At 46.3% G+C, this 19,605-nt stretch overlaps 1 protein-coding gene across 4 annotated transcripts in view; it reads right to left on the bottom strand.

Moving 5' to 3' along the window:
* Window positions 1-19,605, bottom strand: part of USP42 (ubiquitin specific peptidase 42) — a 674,575-nt gene that overhangs the window by 140,097 nt on the left and 514,873 nt on the right. For all 4 annotated transcript variants that reach the window (XM_086940745.1, XM_086940747.1, XM_086940748.1 and 1 more), the window contains exon 14: window positions 17,144-17,241. In XM_086940745.1, the coding sequence (XP_086796871.1) occupies window positions 17,144-17,241 (98 nt within the window). The remainder of the gene's footprint in view (window positions 1-17,143; window positions 17,242-19,605) is intronic.

Genomic DNA, 19,605 nt, shown 5'->3' with positions numbered 1-19,605 from the left:
GCAGGCATTTGTATGTGGATCATCTATGTATATTTTCTTTTTTTCCTCCTGTGTATGCACAGTTTAGAGATGCCTTCTGTCCCAGCTCAGTCATGGTGAAAAAGGAAAATGCTACTTACCAGTATGCATCTGTTCTTGGCATGTAGAGCTGCAGATTTCTACACTTTGCATTAGATCGCCACCTGGTGTTGGGCTCGGATGATTGCATGTTGTTGTCTTCTTGGAAGAAGTCTTTGTAGTCACGAGATAGGGGACTCCTCCCTTGGACGATAGTGCGCATGGGCATCGGCTCCATCCTTAGATTGTTTTTCGCCATGATGGGAAATGATGAAGTTAGTAGAAAGACAGAAGGGATGTCCATGCGTGTACATCTAATTAAGATAAAAACTGGAACAGATACAGGTCCCAGGGAGGCAGGGCGGCGTGTAGAAATCTGCAGCTCTACTTGCCAAGAACAGATGCATACTGGTAAGTAGCATTTTCCGTTCGAGGCATATGAGCTGCAGATTCTACACTTTGCATTGATTGTGCAGCAGTGTCTCCCCTAGCGGTGGTCACCTGTATCCGTTGCAGTCCTTTGAAAGAGAGTTTTGAGGACAGATTGGCCTACAGCAGCTTGCTGCTTGGCTTGCACATCAACACAATAGTGTTTAGTGAAGGTGTGTGTTGTAGACCATGTTGCTGCCTTGCAGATGTCTTCTAGGGGAATGTTCCCTAAAAAAGCCATGGAGGCTCCTAGTTTCTGTGTGGAGTGCGCTCTAGGAGGAACTGTTAATGTGTTTTGCCTTGTGATAGCATATTTGTATACATTTAACAATCAACCTTGCAATTCCTGATTTAGAAATGGGGTTGCCTTTATGTGGTGGAAAGAAAGCTACAAATAGTTGCTTTGTTTTGCGAAAGGATTTGGTCCTATCAATGTAATAGAGAAGAGCTTTTTTGACATCTAGCGTGTGTAGAGCTCTCTCTGTTACAGAGTGTGGGTTTTGAAAAAACACTGGTAACTCTACAGATTGGTTTAGATGAAAAGGAGTAATTACTTTAGGAAGGAATTTAGGATTAGTCCTTAGAACTACTTTGTTATGGTGTAATTGTAAGAATGGTTCTTGTATAGTGAAACCTTGAATTTCACTAACTCTTCTAAGAGAGGTAATAGCAATGAGGAAAGCTGTTTTCCATGTGAGAAATTGCAGTTCACATTTGTGTAAAGGTTCAAAGGGGGGGTCACATGAGCCTGGTAAGAACAATGTTTAGGTTCCACACTGAAGAGGGTGGTAACCTACGAGGAGTATTTCTTTTTAATCCTTCCATAAAAGCTTTTACTGCTGCTACTCTTAACAACGACAGATGTTGTCTGTTTTGTAGATATGCCGCAATGGCTGAAAGATGTAAGCGTATAGATGAATATGCTAGAATACATCTCTTTAAATGGAGAAAGAAACATATAATATTTTGGATGGAAGCATCTAAAGGATCAATTTGATCATTAGAGCAGTAAATGGCAAATCTTTTCCATTTAGCAGCATAGGAATCTCTAGTAGTAGGTCTTCTGGCTTCTTTAATGATATTCATACAGTCTGGTGGCAGGTTAAGGTAAGCCAACTCTAAGACTTCAGGAGCTATATCGCCAGATTCAGTTGGTTTGGATCTGGATGTCTGATGTCTCCATGGTTCTGCGTTAGCATGGATGGGGTCAGACGTACTTTTTGGTGTGGAACTAGGGATAGTTCTAGTAGTGTTGTGAACCACGGTTGGCGTGCCCATGTGGGAGCTATTAAAATGAGTTTGAGCGACTGTTGTCATAGCTTGAGCACTATTAGTGGTATTAGTGGTAGTGGCGGAAAAGAGTACGCAAATCTGCCTGACCAGTTCATGCATATCGCATTGCCCTTGGACAGTGGGTGTGGGAACCTGGCGGCGAAGGTTGGGCATTTTGCGTTTTCGTGTCTGGCAAACAGATCTATGTCTGGATGACCCCACTTGTGAAAGAATGGTAGAAGAACTTGTGGATGTAGTTCTCATTCGTGAATTTGTTGCGCCTGTCGACTTAACAGACCTGCCATCTGATTGTGAACTCCTGGAAGGTGTTCTGCTAGTTGATATATCTTTTGTGGAATGGCCCATCTCCAAATGTTCTGTGCAAGCTGGGACAGTTGCAGAGAGTGTATCCTCCCCTGTTTTTGTATATAGTATATGACTGTCATGTTGTCCGTCCGGATCAAGACAGCTTTGTTCTGTACATGTACTTGGAAAGACTTGAGCGCTAAGAATATTGCTAGCAGCTCTAGGTGATTGATGTGGAGCACTTTTTGTTAGTGGTCCATTTTTCCTGAGTTGTATGGTGTAGGAGATGGGCTCCCCATCCTGTGAGCAATGCGTCTGTTGTAAGTACTGAGGTTAGAGGAACGGCCGCCCTTTTGCCAAGTTTTTGGTGTTCCACCACTGCAGAGAGCGGTGTGTGCGGCTGTCTACCAACACCAGGTCTGTAAGTTGTCCTTGAGCCTGGTTCCACTGTTGTGCTAGACATTCTTGTAACGGACGCATTTGCCGTCTTGCAGACGGTACAATAAAAATGCAAGATGCCATCATGCCTATTAGTCACATGAACACTCTGGCTGGGAGAGAGTGTTGCTGTTGAAATTTTGTGACTAAGGCTTGAATGCTCTGTATCCTGACTGGACTGGGATAAGCTAGAGCTGTAGATGTGTTTATTGTAGCCCCTAGGTACTGATGTACATGAGAGGGCTGAAGATGCGACTTGGTGTAGTTGATTGTGAACCCTCAGTCGTGTAATGTTTGAATTGTTTGCGATGTGTGTTGGACACATTGATTGAATGACTTGGCTTTTATGAGCCAATCATGGATGTGTTGTCTTCTGAGATGTGCTGCTACTACTGCTAGGCACCTTGTAAACACTCTTGGTGCAGTTGTAACCCCGAATGGAAGGACTTTGAACTGATAGTGCTGTCCTTCCAGTAGAAAACTTAGATACTTCCTGTGAGAAAGATGTATAGGAATGTGGAAGTAGGCGTCCTTTAGATCTAGTGTAGTAAGGAAGTCGCCTTGTTGCAGCAATGGGAGCACTTGTTGTAAAGTGATCATATGAAAATGATCTGAGTGTATATACCGATTGAGGGGCCTGAGGTCGAGAATTGGTCTTAGTGTCCCGTCCTTTTTGGGTATTAGGAAACACAGTGAGTAAACCCCTGTTCCTTGATGTTGTAAGGGAATAATTTCTATTGCGTCTTTCTGAAGTAGTGTTCTATTGCGTCTTTCTGAAGTAGTGATAGAACTTCTTGTTTGAGCAGTGTAAGATGTTCTGCAGACATTGGACGCTGTCTGGGTGGTATGTGTGGAGGGGTAGCTGTAAGTTCCAGGCAGTAGCCATACTGGATAATTTGCCTTACCCAGACAGGTAGGAAGGAGCAGTTTCTTACCTGTAACTCCAGTTCTGTAGTAGGGGTATCTCTGTTATAGTCATCATCTTGTGAATAGTCCCGCCCATGTGCGTGGACCCCGGAGTAATCGAAATAGGCTCTTAAGTTGTCTTCTTCTGCTGTCCTGCGTAGACACTTAAGAGAAAATCAAAGACAAATAATGCAGCCTAAAAACTACAGGTCTACATTGGCCAGCACTTCATCTTGAAGTGAAAAGGATAGCCAAATAATATTAAATTTTACACACTTTGTAAAGTTTCACACCTAGAGAAACTCCCCTTCACAAAAATCCTTTGTCATGATAGAGAGGAAGGGTTGGACAGACAAGCCCCATAGGCTGGGAAAAGGGATACCGTGCCTTTAAGGAACTCTCCAGAGACCCTCGGTATCCCAGGATGCACAGCCAAAGGCCTTTCACTTTCAGTTCTTTTTGAAGGTGTATAAAGATAGGCCTGTAGCATTCAGTACATTATCATTTCATCCACCAGGGAGGAGGGAGGGCGCTTATGACTATAACAGAGATACCCCTACTACAGAACTGGAGTTACAGGTAAGAAACTACTCCTTCTGTAGTAGGGGACCTCTATGTATAGTCCTAATCTTGTGAATAGAATGGCAAGCCTATCCCCACAAACCAAACCAGCGGTGGATGAGAAGACAAACAACCACAACTGTGCAAACAGATTTCTCAACAAAGCCTGCCCAACCTGAGCGTCTGCTCTGGCATCAGAGTCCAGGCAGTAGTGTTTAGCAAAGGTATGGACCGACTTCCAAGTGGCAGCCCTACAGATATCTGCAATGGGAATATTACGTAGCAAAGCCTTTGTAGCTGCTTTGCCCCTGGTGGAATGAGCTTTAGGCTTACCCCCTAAGGTCTTGTTAGCCTTTTGGTAACATAACTGTATACAGGAAACTATTCATCTAGAGATGGACTGTTTAGATGTGGAAAGACCAGTCCTGACTGAATCATAATTGACAAACAATTGGTCTGACCTACGAAATTCCTTGGTCTTGTCTAAGTAGAACTTCAACACCCTTCTTACATCCAGGGAATGAAGAGAGGATGTTGAAAAAATGTAGGTAAAGATATCATATGATTGACATGAAAATCAGAAATCACTTTAGGCAGGAACTTAGGGTGAGTCCTCATGACAACCTTAGAAGCATGAAACACTGTATAAGGCTCTTGGCAACACAAGGCCTGGATCTCACTCATCCTGCGGGCCGATGTTATAGCCACTATGAAGGCCACCTTCCAGGAAAGATGCTGCAGAGAAGCCTTATGAATAGGTTCAAAAGGTTCCTTCATCAACCGAGACAGCACCATATTTAGTTCCCATGAAGGTGACGGAGGTCTCACAGGGAGAAATACTTTCTTCAATCCCTCCAGAAAATCTTTAATTACAGGAATCTGGAAGCAGGATGTTTGTGAAAGGCATTTCCTATACGCAGTTAATGCTGCGAGGTGAACCTTAATAGAATGGAAATTAAGGCCAGATTGAGCCAAATGCAAGAGATATGGAAGGATGACATCTCCCTTGCAGGAGGTAGGATCAGCAATCTTGGACATGCATCAGATGCAGAACCTTTTCCACTTGTAGGCATAGGAGGTCCTTGTGGAAGGTCTCTTAGCCTCCTTGAGTATTTCCATCCAGTTGTCCATATTGAACTATCTCAGGAGCCATGCCGCCAAACTCAACGATGAGAGGTTGAAGTGCACCATCTGCCCCCGAACTTCGTGACAAGGTCCGGCTGACATGGAAGCCGCAGATGGGGTTGGAGAGACCGGTGGAGCAAGTCCGTGAACCACCACTGTCGAGGCCACTCCGGAGCATTGAGGATCATTCGTGCTCTGGATTGAGACAGCTTGATGAGTACTGCCGGAATCAGGGGAATGGGTGGAAAAGCGTACAGAAAGCTTCAACCAGCTGATCCATAGCGCATTCTCCAGAGTACCCGGTTGGTAGAACCTGGAGGCGAAGTCTTTGTATTTTCTGTTTCCGGCGGTGGCGAACATATCTATGTCTGGAGTACCCCATCTTTTTAAGATGTCTCCTAGCACCTTGTCGTTTAGGACCCACTCGTGTTTTCCTGGACCAGTCTCCTGAGTGCGTCCGCCTGCGCATTCTGTACACCTGGTAGATGGGTAGCCGTGATCGTTAGTCCTCTGGCTAACAGCCAGTGCCAGATCGCCTGCGCCTCCTGGGACAGTGTGCGCTATCTCGAGCCCCCCTGCTTGTTGAGGTAATAAATTGTGGTCATATTGTCTGTCTGTACAAGCAAGGAGTTGGTCTAAAAAGGACGGATGAAAGGCTTTCAGCTGCAAATGAACAGCTCTGAGTTCCAGAAAAATTATGTGATACGTGCATTCCGCCTGGGACCACGGTCCTTGAATCTGTAGATGGTCTTAATGCGCTCCCCAGCCGCGGAGAGAAGCATCCGTCACGATAGTCTGTATGTGAATGTTTTTGTGGAACGGAACCCGCTTGAGGAGATTCTCTGCCGAATACCACCATCTCAGGGACTGTTGAGCGTGTAGAGACAGTTGAATCCTGTCGTCCCAGCTCCCTCGTTTCTGGTCCCATTGATCCAATAGACATTCTTGCACCGGTCTCATGTGGAGCCGTGCATGTGGCGTGAGGAAGATACAAGAGGACATTGACCCCAGAAGAGATGACACCGTCCTCACTGCCATTGATTGAACGGACAGGAGAGCCTGAGCCTTCCGAAGGATCGATAAGCGTCGCTCCTCCGAAGGAGACACGCTTGCTCTGAGAGTATTGATGGAGGCTCCCAAGTAATGCAGGCACTGAACAGGACTCGGAACGGACTTGGACATGTTGATGTACAAACCCAGCTGATTCAGGAGAACAGCCGTCCTGTTGAAATGCAATTGCGCTTCCTGGAAGGTGGAGACTTTGATCAACCAGTCGTCCAGGTACGGGTAGACAAACACCTTGTTCTTTCTCAGGTGAGCTGCCACCACAGCCATGCATTTTGAAAAAAGTCCTGGGTGCCGACTTCAGACCAAACTGTAGAACGGTGTACTGATAGTGATTGGCTCCTACTAGGAAGCGCAGGAACTTCCGGTGTTTCCGTGCAATGGGCACATGCAAGTACGCATCCTGCAGATCTATTGCGCAAAGCCAGTCTCCTTGTTGCAGCTGAGGGTAAATCTGGTGCAAGGACAGCATGCGAAATCTCTCCCTGCAAATCCATTTGTTTGCTTGTCGCAAATCCAGAATGGGCCTGAACTCGTTTTTGTCCTTTTTGCGTACCAGTAAGTACCTTGAGTACAGACCTTTTTCCCTTTGAGACAGAGGGACGTCTTCTATCGCCCTTTTTCTTAGCAGGGTATCGGCCTCCGCCTTAAGTTCGTGCAGCTGGTATTGCGAACGAACCGGTGGAATAGCTGGAGGAGGGCTGACTGTATCCATTGCAAACAATATTCAGCACCCACTTGTCCTGAGTAATTTTTCTCCACTCTGCCAGGTAATTCTGTATGCTTCCCCCCACCGGAGCGGATAACGGACGAGGGGGGAAGTAACTCCTCAGGGCTTAGACCCGGCCAGGCCCTTGTTCGCCGAGGAGGCCTGCTAGCCGCCTCTGCCCCTCTGGCACTTTTAGAAGGGTTGCCGCTGGTATTGCTGTTGTTGCTGCTGCTGTTGGCCAGCATGGCGACCTTGCCCTCACTGAAATCTCTAGGAAGATTAACGCCTCTGAAAGGGGCGGAAGATCTTCCGCTGCTCCTTTGGTTTCTCCCAAACCTACGGCTTTAAGCGTTTCCACTTCCGCCTTCATGCCATCTCTTCGTCCGCATGAGTCCCAAAGAGGGTAGCTCCCGAAAAGGGCAAGTTGGCAATCCGCTGCTGCGCCTCTGGCTTAAGAGAGGTCAGGCGCAACCAGGAGTGACGTCTCAAGTTTATGCCATGAAAATAACCATGAGCAGCCAGGAGAGAGGCGTCTGCCGCTGAACTGATGACCTGATTCGAGACCATCATGCCCTCATTCAAGATCTCCTGAAAGTCTTCCCTCCTGTCCCTCGGGAGGAGCTCAATGAATTGCTGCAGGGACTCCCACAAGGCGCGGTCATACCGACCCAAAAGCGCTGATGCACTCGCCGCTTTCAGAGAGGTGGCAGCTCTACTAGAGACCTTTCTCCCTGCCAAATCCATTTGACGGCTCTCCTTGTCGGGAGGGACCGTAGATGAAGGGGCAGTAGAATGCTGCTTCTTGGCCGCTGTCACAACAACCGGATCTGATCGTGGGAACGCTGGATCCGAATCCGGGGGTCTACACTTCTTTTGAAGCTTGGATGGTGCCGACTTCACCGAGGCCCGCGTCAGAAACAGCTCCATGGCCGGTTCCTCCAGTCCTGGCACCAACGGCAGCAACGGGCGAGAAAGGTGCCTGCGTTGCAACGTTTCAAATATCACCGAGGTGGTAGGGGTAGGCACCGTCAGTGTAATCCCCAACTTCGCTGCCCCTCTCAGCAGCACATCCTGGAATGTCACAATGTCATCCACAGGCGAAACTCTCGTAGGAGGAGAGTCCAACAAAGTGGGAGAATATCTCCTGTCACTGGACGAGTCCATGTACCTGGACCGTGACCTTTCCCTCCGCCGGCGATGCCGTGACCTCGTTGAAGATCTATGCCCACTACGAGAGCGATGCCTCCCTCTGGATCTTGACCTTGGCTTTCTGGGCCTTGCATGAGCCACTGGCCCTGGAGGCTGCGGGAGCAGAAGAGGTGGAGCCGGAACCAAAGGCTGCGGTTGTGGAGGTCGAGGCAGTGATGGAGGAGGAGGAGGAGGAGGAGGAGGAGGAGGAGGAGGAAGTTGCGGAATAGTAGGAGGTGCAGGCGTCCTGGGCCTTGAGGGCGAATAGGTCCTGGAATAATCAGAGTCCGATGACCTAGAAGCTCTCCTCTTCTTACGAGCAGGCCTCGGGGAGGATGCTCTGGAGGAAGATCTCTCTGAAGATAAGCGCCGCGCCGCCGTGACCGGTGACTTGTCGTTGATGAGGAAACGCTAACCACAGAGGCACTAGACACTGTTCTAGGCCTCGACTTCCTCTTCGACGTCGACTTATCCCTCCTCGACGTCGACCTCTTCAACGTCTCTCTTCTCGGGGTTGATTTTCCCGACGTCGACGAACTTCCCGATGTCGAGTGCCTTCGCCTTGACGTCGACGTTTCTTTCCTTGACGTTGACCTTCGCGTCGACGTGGACGGGGGTGTCGCCTCAATGGCTTGCGCCTGTCTCTTAGGGATTCATCACGACGTCAATGGTGTGTCGATGCCGGTGATGTCCTCGACGACGACCTCGTCCGAGGTCTCGACGTCCTACCCCTCGACACCGAACGTCGACATTGCTTTGACCCAGAACCCTGGGTCGACGGGGAGCAGATGGTAGTCATACCTCTCAACGCCGACGTCGAAGCCACCGACGTCGACCGTGACCGGTGCCTTTTCTGGGCCTTTTCTTGGCTGGGGAGCCCCCAGAGGCCGATGCACGGGCAGAGGATGCAGATAGAGTATCTCCATGCCCAGAAGTCCCACCTGGTTCTTGATGTCTCCTCTGCTCCAAGCCTTGGATACAAATCTTCTCCCTGTCACGCAGGGTCCTCCTGGAGAAAGAGTGACAGATATCACAAGAGTCAGGGACATGGCTAGAAGGGAGAAAGAGTATGCACACTCTGTGGGGGTCAGATTTAGCCTTCTTCCTACCACACTCAGTGCACTTGTCGAATAAAGCTGGCATTTCGACAATATAGAGGTGGCAAAAACACAGCAACTGGAAGAGGAAGACCCCAGAATTCGAGTGAAACACTCAAAACACTGGAAAAACTCCAAAAATTGAAGGTATACACAAAAAGGTAGAGCTCAAGGCTCCAGGGTCCTGCTAGCAGGAGCCGGAAAAAAACAGAACTGAAGTAGAAGGCCTTTGGCTGTGCATCCTGGGATACCGGGGGTTTCTGGAGAGTTCCATAAAGGAACGGTATCCCTTTTCCAGACCCATAATGGCAGCCTATGGGGCTTGTCTGTCCAACCCTTCCTCTCTATCATGACAAATGATTTTTGTGAAGGGGAGTTTCTCTAGGTGTGAAACTTTACAAAGTGTGTAAAATTTAATATTATTTGGCTATCCTTTTCACTTCAAGATGAAGTGCTGGCCAATGTAGCCTTGTAGTTTTTAGGCTGCATTATTTGTCTTTGATTTTCTCATAGGTGTCTATGCAGGACTGCAGAAGAAGACAACTTAAGAGACTATTTCGATTGATCCGGGGTCCATGCACATGGGCGGTACTAATCACAAGATTATGACTATACACAGAGATCCCCTACTACAGAACTGTGTTAGTCTGCCCCCCACAGGAGTGGAATGCTTTTAGGGGAGCAGAATAAAGTCACTGTTTTGTGGTGGGGGAGGATCGACTATTATTATTTCCTCGCCCTCTATCTTTATTGTTGTTGCCACTATAGCCTCCTCTAAAATATCCTCTCTTGGAGGATGTTTGTGTATTAGATTTAAATGAAGCTGAATTGTCTGCTCCAGCTTGTTTGGAGCCTCCTCTATAAAAGGAGCGACGAAAGGAGCCTCGAGCTTGGGTGGAGTGCAAAGCTCCCATATATTTGGCTGTATCATTGTCCTCTTTCATTTTTTCAAGTGCTGTGTCTACCTCTGGTCCAAACAGTTGTTGTTGGTTGAATGGCTGATTTAAGATAGTAGTGTGCACTTCTTGCTTAAATCCGGAAATGCGTAGCCACGCATGACGTCTAAGAAGGACACTAGTGTTTATAGCTCTAGCTGCAGTGTCTGCTACATCAAGTGCACATTTGATTGAGGCATTTGAAATAAGCTTGCCTTCTTGTATAAGGTTGTTTCCTGTGCTTTATATTGGTCAGGTAGATGTTGTAAGAGTGTTTCTAACTGATCATAGTGAGCCCTGTTGTATCTTGCAAGGAGGGCTTGTGTGTTAGCTATATGCCATGTATTGCTAGCTTGGGCAGCTATTCTCTTGCCTGAAGCATCAATTACTTTAGATTCTTTATCAGAGGGCGGTGCTTCGCCTGATGTTTGTGAGTTTGCCCTTTTTCTAGCGTTTGACACACCTAGGGAATCTAAGGGTAGCTGTCCCTTAATATAGGCAGGATCCACATGAGCAGGCCTGTACTTTTTTTTTTATTCTTGGGTTTAGTATCCTAGTACGTACAGGATCTTTAAATACTTCTGGGGCATGTTTAATGACCCCTTTAATCATAAGTAGTATTTGAACAGACCTTTGAGATTGTTCAAAAGTATCTAATAAAAAATCTTCCTCTGGCTCATCTGAATGCATTGCGACCCCATGATAGATGGCAGCCCTATTAAGTAAGTGTCCAAATCCAATATGGTTTTCTGCAGGAGAAGATTTGGATGGATACGCATGTGGGTCAGGAATATCTGGCACATCCTGTGGGTTTGGGTACTCCCAGTCTGGATCATCGCCTGGGTAGGGAAAAGGCTAATCTGTGTCTACCCCTCCCCCCATGCTATACTCATCATCATTCTGAGGTGTATGTGGTGAAGAATGACAAGGAGAATTTTGAGGAGAAATTTGAGGTGAAATGTTAGGAGGAAGAGGAGGTGAAGGAGAAGGAAGTACAGGAGAAGAATGGTGCATAGGAGATGTGGCAGAGTCCTTATCCTTAACAGGCACTGGAGGTGTAGGTGCTGTGTCTGACTTCCTCTTCCTGTGTGGTGTAGTGGATACATTACCTGTCTGTGGATCAATGTAGATCTTCTTTTGTAGAGGATCAGGTTGGAACAGGTCTTCTCCTTGCGGAACCACTGCGGGCGACGTTTTTTTCGGTTCCGGGCGTGGTTGTTGCTTGTCTTTAGCCTTAGGAGCTGTGATAGGGTCCTTTGGCGTAGATTTCGGCACCAAAGGTATTGTCTTTGGTGTCGAAGGCTGTTTTGTGGGCTTGAGCGCATCAGAATTAGGCCTTGTAGGCTTCGGTAACGAAGATATTGGCTTTGGAGTGGAAGCTGGTTTCATCGGCTTCGAAGCGTCAGAAGCAGGCTTCATTGTTTTTGGAGCCGTTTTGTCTTTCAAAGTTGACGGTATCGGAACCGGGACTTCTTTCGGTATCAGTGCTGAGGGAGCTGGAGATTTCGGCACATGCGGTTTGCTCGGTATGGAGCGACTGGTAGGCTTGAGTATTTTCTTCGGAGCCGGGCTTGATTGCGGGGCTTTGGAAGTATTCTTTTGGTCGCGACTGGGCCCGGGAGGCGGAGTGTTGACCTTTGCCTTCGATTGAGGTGCTGGGTATGGGGCCAGGGCAGTAGTACTCACGCGTTGACCCGATGGTATGGAGTTATCGGAGTCGTCTGCCTTTGATTTGGAGATTGTCTGAATCTCCTTCTGGGACGAGTGGAACTTCTTTGTCGAAGATATCCACCGGTTCCAGAGCGGATCTCTGCATGTCATGTCGACGGGCCCTACGATCTCGAATAGTCTTTTTAGATCGAAAGGATGTACAGGCTGTACAGCTTGACTCGTTGTGTTCTGGCGATAAGCACAGGTTACAGACCTCGTGATGGTCACTGTGTGGAAACTTTACTCCACACTCGGGGCATCTTTTGAAGGGCGTCCTTTCCATGAGTTGTAGGCCTCACAGCCCGCGTCAACGTCCGGAATCGAGCTGATGAAGTTGAGTCTATGTTTGTTGGTATCGGAAGTTGTTTTATAAAGTTTTTTCGTGTCTGTAGGAAGGTGGATACCCGACTATGGTTACCCCAGATTTTTTGGCCTAGTGTTTAGCTGGTTTTCGACTTAGTTGGCATGGGATCCTGCTAGTCAGGGCCCCAGGCTATCTGCTCTCTCTGTAAAATGGACTCCATGTACCCTAGGTACATCTCCAATTGGATATTGGGTCACCTTTTCAGCCCCTGTACAGTGTACTATAGGTACCCAGGGCATAGGTGCATCCAAGGCCTACCAGGGGCTGCAGCATATCTTTTGCCACCCTTGCTGGCCATCCAAACTGACACAACTGGCTGATCACTCAGCTGGGGCAAGGTGGTGTAATCACCCCTTGCTTAGATATAGTAAACCTATGTCTAAACCTATATCTGGACACATATACACCTATAAGTCACTCCTATGGCAGGCCTTACCAATCCTGGGGGCAGAGTGCTTGGTTCTTTGAGAGATGGTGCTCTAGCATGAGCTGAGCCTGTCTGCAGCTTTCGGAACCATGTCCTTATAGCTGTTCTGGGATATTGCCATACCATATACTTTTAAGTGCATTGTGAACCTCGTGGTTCACTGCTAACTTTGGTTTGGCTTTATCAAAACATGTCGTGTAAGGTGTCATAAGCTTTGGAATACTACCCCCTTGCCAGTCCTGGCGACGGGGGTAGCATTCCACCCTTCTAGAGGGAGAAGACATGTTACTTTCCTTAAACGCGGTTAAATCTAACCAGAGCCTCAGCATCACAAAATGGATGCTGCTGCCACAGACACAAGTCTGGCCTCCTGCTGCTGACCGAAACTACGGCAGGGGATACCTGGACAAAAGGTTTCCTGTCACAGGGAGGTGTTACACTACCCCAGACAGGAGATAGTGGATTGGGGTAGGGAGGGCTGAATGAAACTAGACACTGCCAGGGGCACACAAGGTGTCCCATGCAAAGTCCAGTTCAAACCGGTGCTGGGGCACTCCAGCCCCAGCTCTGGCGCAAAACTGGACAAAGGGAAAGGGGTGTAACCACCCCCTTCCTGGGTCCCACCGATAGGAGGGACCTAGCAGGAGATCCAGCCCCTAGATTTGGAATGAAGGTAGGAGCTGTGCCATGAAACATTAGATCATCCTGACTGAAACTTTGATACAAAACTCTGGACCCTTCGACATCCTACTCGACGTAGAAGACTGAAGAATCTCCCTTGTGGTCAAGGAGTGGCCACCCTGTGCAAGCAAGCACCATCAGTGCTCAAAGGTTTTCTTTGCCGTTGCTCCCGCCGGAGCTCGAACGAGAGAGACCAACAAGACCTGGATTCCCAGACTTCCAACAGTCCTAGCAAAGCTGAGATCCGTGGAGGCGACGTGAGACCGGCCATCCTGGAAAGCCAGCGAAGTGCTTCCTGTGCAGCTCCAGAGGCACCCTCGAAGCTGTACATTGGGGATTGAGAAGCCCCAGCCCTGAGCAGCCTGTGCACCGAAGATCACCTCTCCACACTCACCGAGTGCTGTGTGGCGCCCTTTTGCACTTTTCCTGCTCGAAGCGTTGTCCGGTCACTTGCCCGTAGGCTAGTGGCCTCTGTGACGACGAACCTTCGACTTTACACTGCTGGTCTGGTTGCTCCAGACTGGCCCCAGCTCCCCTGAAAAGGAGCCACCGATCTGACCTTGCTAGTCCGATCCAGAAGCCATCTTCGATTCCTGCGTGGGTTGCATTTGCCAAGGCCTGTTGACTCCAATTCGAGTACCGACACCGCCGACAGCGAGAGCCGTCGTGGGACAGTCCGTGTTCAACTCCTGGTCGTCATCGATACTTCCTGGTCCACGTGGCAGCGGAGACAAACTACTCGACATCACCTGATCGCAACCCGACATCGCCCGTTTCCTTCTTGGGTCCATCCTGGTTACTGGCTAGTGACCTAGACTCTGTCCCCTCTGCTTTCAGGTACTCTACATCTCGATCCACCCTTGGATCAAACCAGACTCTTCTCTCCTGGTCGCCTGCAGCATCTTTTCCTCCAGGCTCCACAGAACTCCACGAAGAAACCCAACGCACTTTGACACCTATGCACCTATGCACCCACTTCCTGTGGGTGAGGTAACAAGGGTACTCCGGTGCCCCTGTAGTGATTTACTTCCCTAGTGTCCTAGTTTCAAGTGGCTAAGTTCTAGTCCAGTCGGAAGACTCCCAAACCTATAACTTTCTAATTTTTACGCACCATTGACTTGTATGGTAAACGCGGTTGCCTATAGACACTGCATCCGCATCCTGTGGGCCTCCTATGTCCTAACCTTCGTTAGTCCAGTGTAGCCCCAGCGATTCCCAAGGCCCTATGCCTTACCATTGTTCGTGACGTGGTACTTATACCACTTTTTAAATATATGGTTTGAAGGGCCACCCCGCCTATCCATAGCTGTGCAACATTTGTATGTTATATGAAGTTCTTTGTTTAACGCTTGTGCTTCTGTGCTCATAAAGAGTATAGAGGATTATTCTAGTAATAAATACATATATTTTATAATATATAACTTGTGTGGTGTCCTTTCATTTGATATTAAAAGGATTGCATATGGTAAAACAGCTGGCTTCACATGCCCTCTTGAGTTTAGCCTAAGATTGCTTTTATCCATGCTACCACTAGGATAGCTGGTCTAGAAGGTTGATTTACAACCAATCACCAGAAGGGTCTTTTGGACTGGTGCAAGGTGCTCACTAGAATTTGTGATCATCATATACCAGGCCAACTTCTCACAGCGTCGAACTACTATAAAAGGTAGAATTCGAACCGGAGCGGAAAGTTGAATCCGAACCCAGTGGCGGAAAAAACAATCTAAGGATGGAGCCGATGCCCATGCGCACTATCGTCCAAGGGAGGAGTTACCTATCTCGTGACTACAAAGACTTCTTCCAAGAAGACAACAACATGCAATCATCCGAGCCCAACACCAGGTGGTGATCTAATGCAAGGTGTAGAATCTGCAGCTCAAATGCCTTGAACAGGATTATTTCCTTTTGAAAAAACTGAAGACAGTCTTCTTTTAGAAACAGCTCTCCAAAGTATTCCTCACATGGAACTTAAGGGGGAAAACTTGGCCATTTGAAGTCTCTGGCAGAGAAGCAGCTGAGGGTGTCTGCTCTAATTGGCTGTGGTTTGGATCATACAATGATGCAGATAGGATGTAAATGCTCTCGGAGAGTTCAATGTTATAGAGTGTAAATGGTACACTGTTGTATTAACATTGTCACAGAAGATTCCCAGTCTTATGATGGGAACTAATTCAAGCATGTTAATCTATCAAAGGACCAATAAGAGAGAACCAACATTTACAGGACACATCTGCTGATAGAGCCCGCTAAGAGATGGTCTGCGAGCAAAGGCTGAGGAACAGATCTCGGAATTGAACAAGGAAGAATCGTGGGTAAGACTATGGGCTGACACTAATAGGACCTATTGTAGCATCCCCCACAGGCAATAAGAATACAATATAATGTACCAACGGTACATGATACCCATGGCTCTTCATCACATCTATCCTTCTGCCGAGGATACAGGACTTCTTATCCATGTCTAGTCTGGCGAGTCATGCAAACATTTTGGAAAAAATCTCAAGGGATATCAAGGGGACCATGTGCTTTCCCATCCCGAAAGACCAAAAACTCACCACAGGTGAAAGATTAGACCACAGGAACATATGACGTCAAACAACAGGGCAAGGCAACTGACTAAAATATTTTGGACAAGGAAAGAACTTCCGCTCATTGCTCTCTCTGGTTTAACTAACTGTGGTATGTGTTAGCAATGGAACTACTATCACAACCTATATCATACAGAACAAAAATTCACTGTGAGATAAGGACAGTGGTAGACTACTTCTCGAGAGGGGGGGTACCTTTGCTTTATGCACCCTTGCATGAGGGCCCTCGATTTGTTTACTAGGAACCCTATCCGTTGGGACGAACTCCTCCAAATTCCACCATTGTCACTTGGCTTGCCAACTCATCCAAATGCACTCAGGGATAAGGCATGCCACGGATATAAAATTAAAAAAAAGCAACAAAAAAAAAAAAAACATGCACAGCAGCTAGGCAACGTCATCATTTCCCATACCCCTACTGCTATAACAACACTTCTCTCTTAACGACTGCATGCAATAATTCCCTTCATTTGTTGGAGAATGTAGGAGTGCAGAGGCCACCTGTTGGTTCCTCCCAAGTTCGAAAAGCGTTGATTGTTTATGTGATACTAAATGTTTAATCAACCGCAGGGCTGAGGCTATAAATGACCCGTCTTACCACAAAAAACAACTACAAATTAACAGTAATAAAGAATACAATAACAAAATGTTTAAAAACAATATTTTGGGCGTTGACAAATCTAATTGTTGCATTTTAATTAGGTCATTCTGGATGTTTTTATATGATTTTTGACATACCATATTTTATTAGGATTGCTATGAAGACCAATTTCAGATATAAACGACATGTGAACTCATGGACGTTTAGGGTCTTTATTTTTACCTTATTCTTCTTGTTTTAACATTTCTTCATTAAAAAAATCTAATAAAATAGTTTCTTGTTGTACGAACAGATAAATGCAGCAATAAAACATACACTTGAACATCACTACATAAATTCTGATATATTATGTGTAGATAAATTGTTTGCATTTTGGATTGCAATTTCAAATCTCCAAAAATTTGCAAGATCCCAAGTCCTCTGTGTCAAAGTGAAATAATGTAAAAAGCAAGCTCAAACAATATTCAAATACTTGAATATTTGTTTTCTGAAATGGGAAAATCACATATACTAATATGCTTAAGAACATGTTTCCAGTTAAATTCCAAAACAACGGTCTTGACTGCTGTGGTTCTTGAAAAGCATACCAAATAATTGTGGTTACTTATAACAGGCCACCACCATGACTAAATGGCAAGACTCACTGGCAGTAGTACGAACACGCATGCATAAATTTCTACATACCATTTTTCTTCTTCTGACAAAGTTTTCAATGTGGTGTTCTTTATAAACGACTGCACTACTTGATCCTCTGGAACAGATGGCAAAACTGCGGAAACTGCCTAAAAGAATAAAAAATGAAAGTGACCTCAAGAAAAAAGTGTATATTTCTTGGGCGTACAGCTACAATTAGGTGCACAAAGTCATTTCCTATTTTCTATTGGTAAGAGAATCTGGAAATAAAATGCTTAGCCAACTACAGCCAACATTGAGGGAAAGTATAAACAGGCTATCAGATGTAGCAATGTTCACTCTTATACAAATGCACCATTTGTCATGTAAAGGCATACTAAATGGTTGTATAGAACAAACAAGATACTCAACTTGGGTAAAACAATTTCTGGCGAACATTCTATTTAACTGCAGATTCCTTACCACGTGAATACCACCAGGCATCATTCTAGATCCCAAAGTTTTCCTCAGGCATTCCCTCGCGCGGATAGGTGGCATCATGCAGATCCGCATCCAGTCTGTCCTGCCTGGAAATTATGTTAGGGCCACAATAAAACCACCACCTTCACGAGTCAACGTAATTTTCTTTCCTATATCTGCAGGCACAGCGGGACGCAAAGCTCTCAGTACTTAGATTGTGCTTGTGTGCAGATCTCTAATTGGAATCTTTTTTGCATGGACCAAAGGAGTCCAATGCCTAGAAAGATGGACAGGTGGGTGAGGAACCTGCTGTTAGATAAGAGTATCCGCCAAAAAGACTGTTGCTGAAGGTAAGTAATATGTTCTTCTGATGGATACTTCAGACCGCGATTTCCTCACCTTGAGAATAGGTACCAAAGCAGAACGTTCCCACCCAGGTGATGGGTCTGTGGAATGATTCAGACCACAAATTCTTGAAGAAAAAAAGGGCAAAGTGCCCTTCCCGCCGGATCTGCCTATCTGTGTAGTAATGCCTTGTGCAGATACCCATGTTGCAGCCTGCAAAACGTTCAAGGCAGTGCAGTGGTAGCAGCTTTCGCTCTGGCAGAATGAGCCCACAGGCCTTCTGAAGGCTGTTTCTTATCTAGGCCATAGCAGGTCTTTATACAAAGGACAATCCAGCTGGAGATAGTTACTTTGTGCACTGCTTTTCCATTCATTGCCCAATAAGAGTTGTTCATCCACCCTATGGTACTTGGTACGATAAATGTAATAACTAAGAGTTCTCTCTGGGTCTAGGTGATGAGGTATCTCTTTCTTCTGAGATGGATGAGATGGGGTGAAGAACTACGGCAGAGTGATAGATGTGGAAGGGCACTATATCTTCTGGGAGGAACGCTGCCATAGTCCATAGCACTAGTTTGCCCGGAAAAATTGTGGTGTATGGTCGCTAGACAGAAAGTGATTGCAGCTCACTCATGCAACAAGCTGACATGATTACTATGAGGAACACTGTCTTCAATTTGAGCACCCTCGAAGGGCAACTGTACATTGGCTAAAATGCGGTGCAGATGCAGAATGCGAGAACCAGACTGAAGTTCCACTAGGGCATCACAAACAGTTTTGGTAGGAACATGTGGATTAACCCTCTCAAAAAATGCACTACAACAATTGATTCAAACACAAGACTCATCAGTTAATCACAAAAATGCTGATAAAGCTGATAAGGGAAAAAGGGGAAAGGCTGGGTCCTGTCCCTGACCGGCTGGACCACTCTTAGTGAACAAACAAAACAGGTGCCGGACAGTATCAATTGGAAAAGACAAATACACACCTAGTATAATGAATTGCTAGGCTGACAAACCATTTGTGTTTAGTCACTTGTATTTTTATGAAAAAAGGTTATGGAAAAATGCTTTGGCATCAAAGAATTCACACCGCATTTACAGAGGTTCACAAATACATTGAAAAAACCATAAACAATACATTACATCGACACATAAACATATGACAATTATGATGAGTTAAGACAACAGTATAATGCCTCAAGAAATTCTCTTTGTTGAGGCACCAATCCTGAATGCAAAATAAACAAGTGGACCGCTATGATGACAAACTAGCCTACTTGTTTTTACCACCACTAGATACACATAAATTGGTTTGTCAAATGGTGCAGAAATAGGAAATCACAAAACTATGTAACAATGTGGAATTGTGTGTAAATTTTGTTCCTATTATGCCCTGATGATTCAGTATCTGGGTGGAGCAAGACGCCGACGCGTTTCGAACCCGTTTAGTAGTTAATGGGTTCTCCTCAGGACAAGGATTGGGAAGGTCGTTGTCACTGAAAGTTAAATTAAAAAATGGTATCAATGGAAAGCTGACTGCTACCTCACTTCAACTCAACCACTATAGAAGAATATGCAAATACCTTATGCTGGAAAATATCAGGATGCTACCTGTGGAAAAGACGGTATAGACCCTAGTTAGTCTCTGTTATTTAGTATACACTCTGAGCCACCATATACATGTTAGCGCTTGTAGGCACATACCTT

The sequence above is a fragment of the Lissotriton vulgaris genome, chromosome 10 (assembly GCF_964263255.1).
Source record: "Lissotriton vulgaris chromosome 10, aLisVul1.2, whole genome shotgun sequence".
In the NCBI taxonomy this organism is placed as follows: Eukaryota; Metazoa; Chordata; class Amphibia; order Caudata; family Salamandridae; genus Lissotriton; species Lissotriton vulgaris.
Note: the sequence above shows the minus strand (reverse complement) of the source record. Positions and strands in the feature narration are given on the sequence as shown.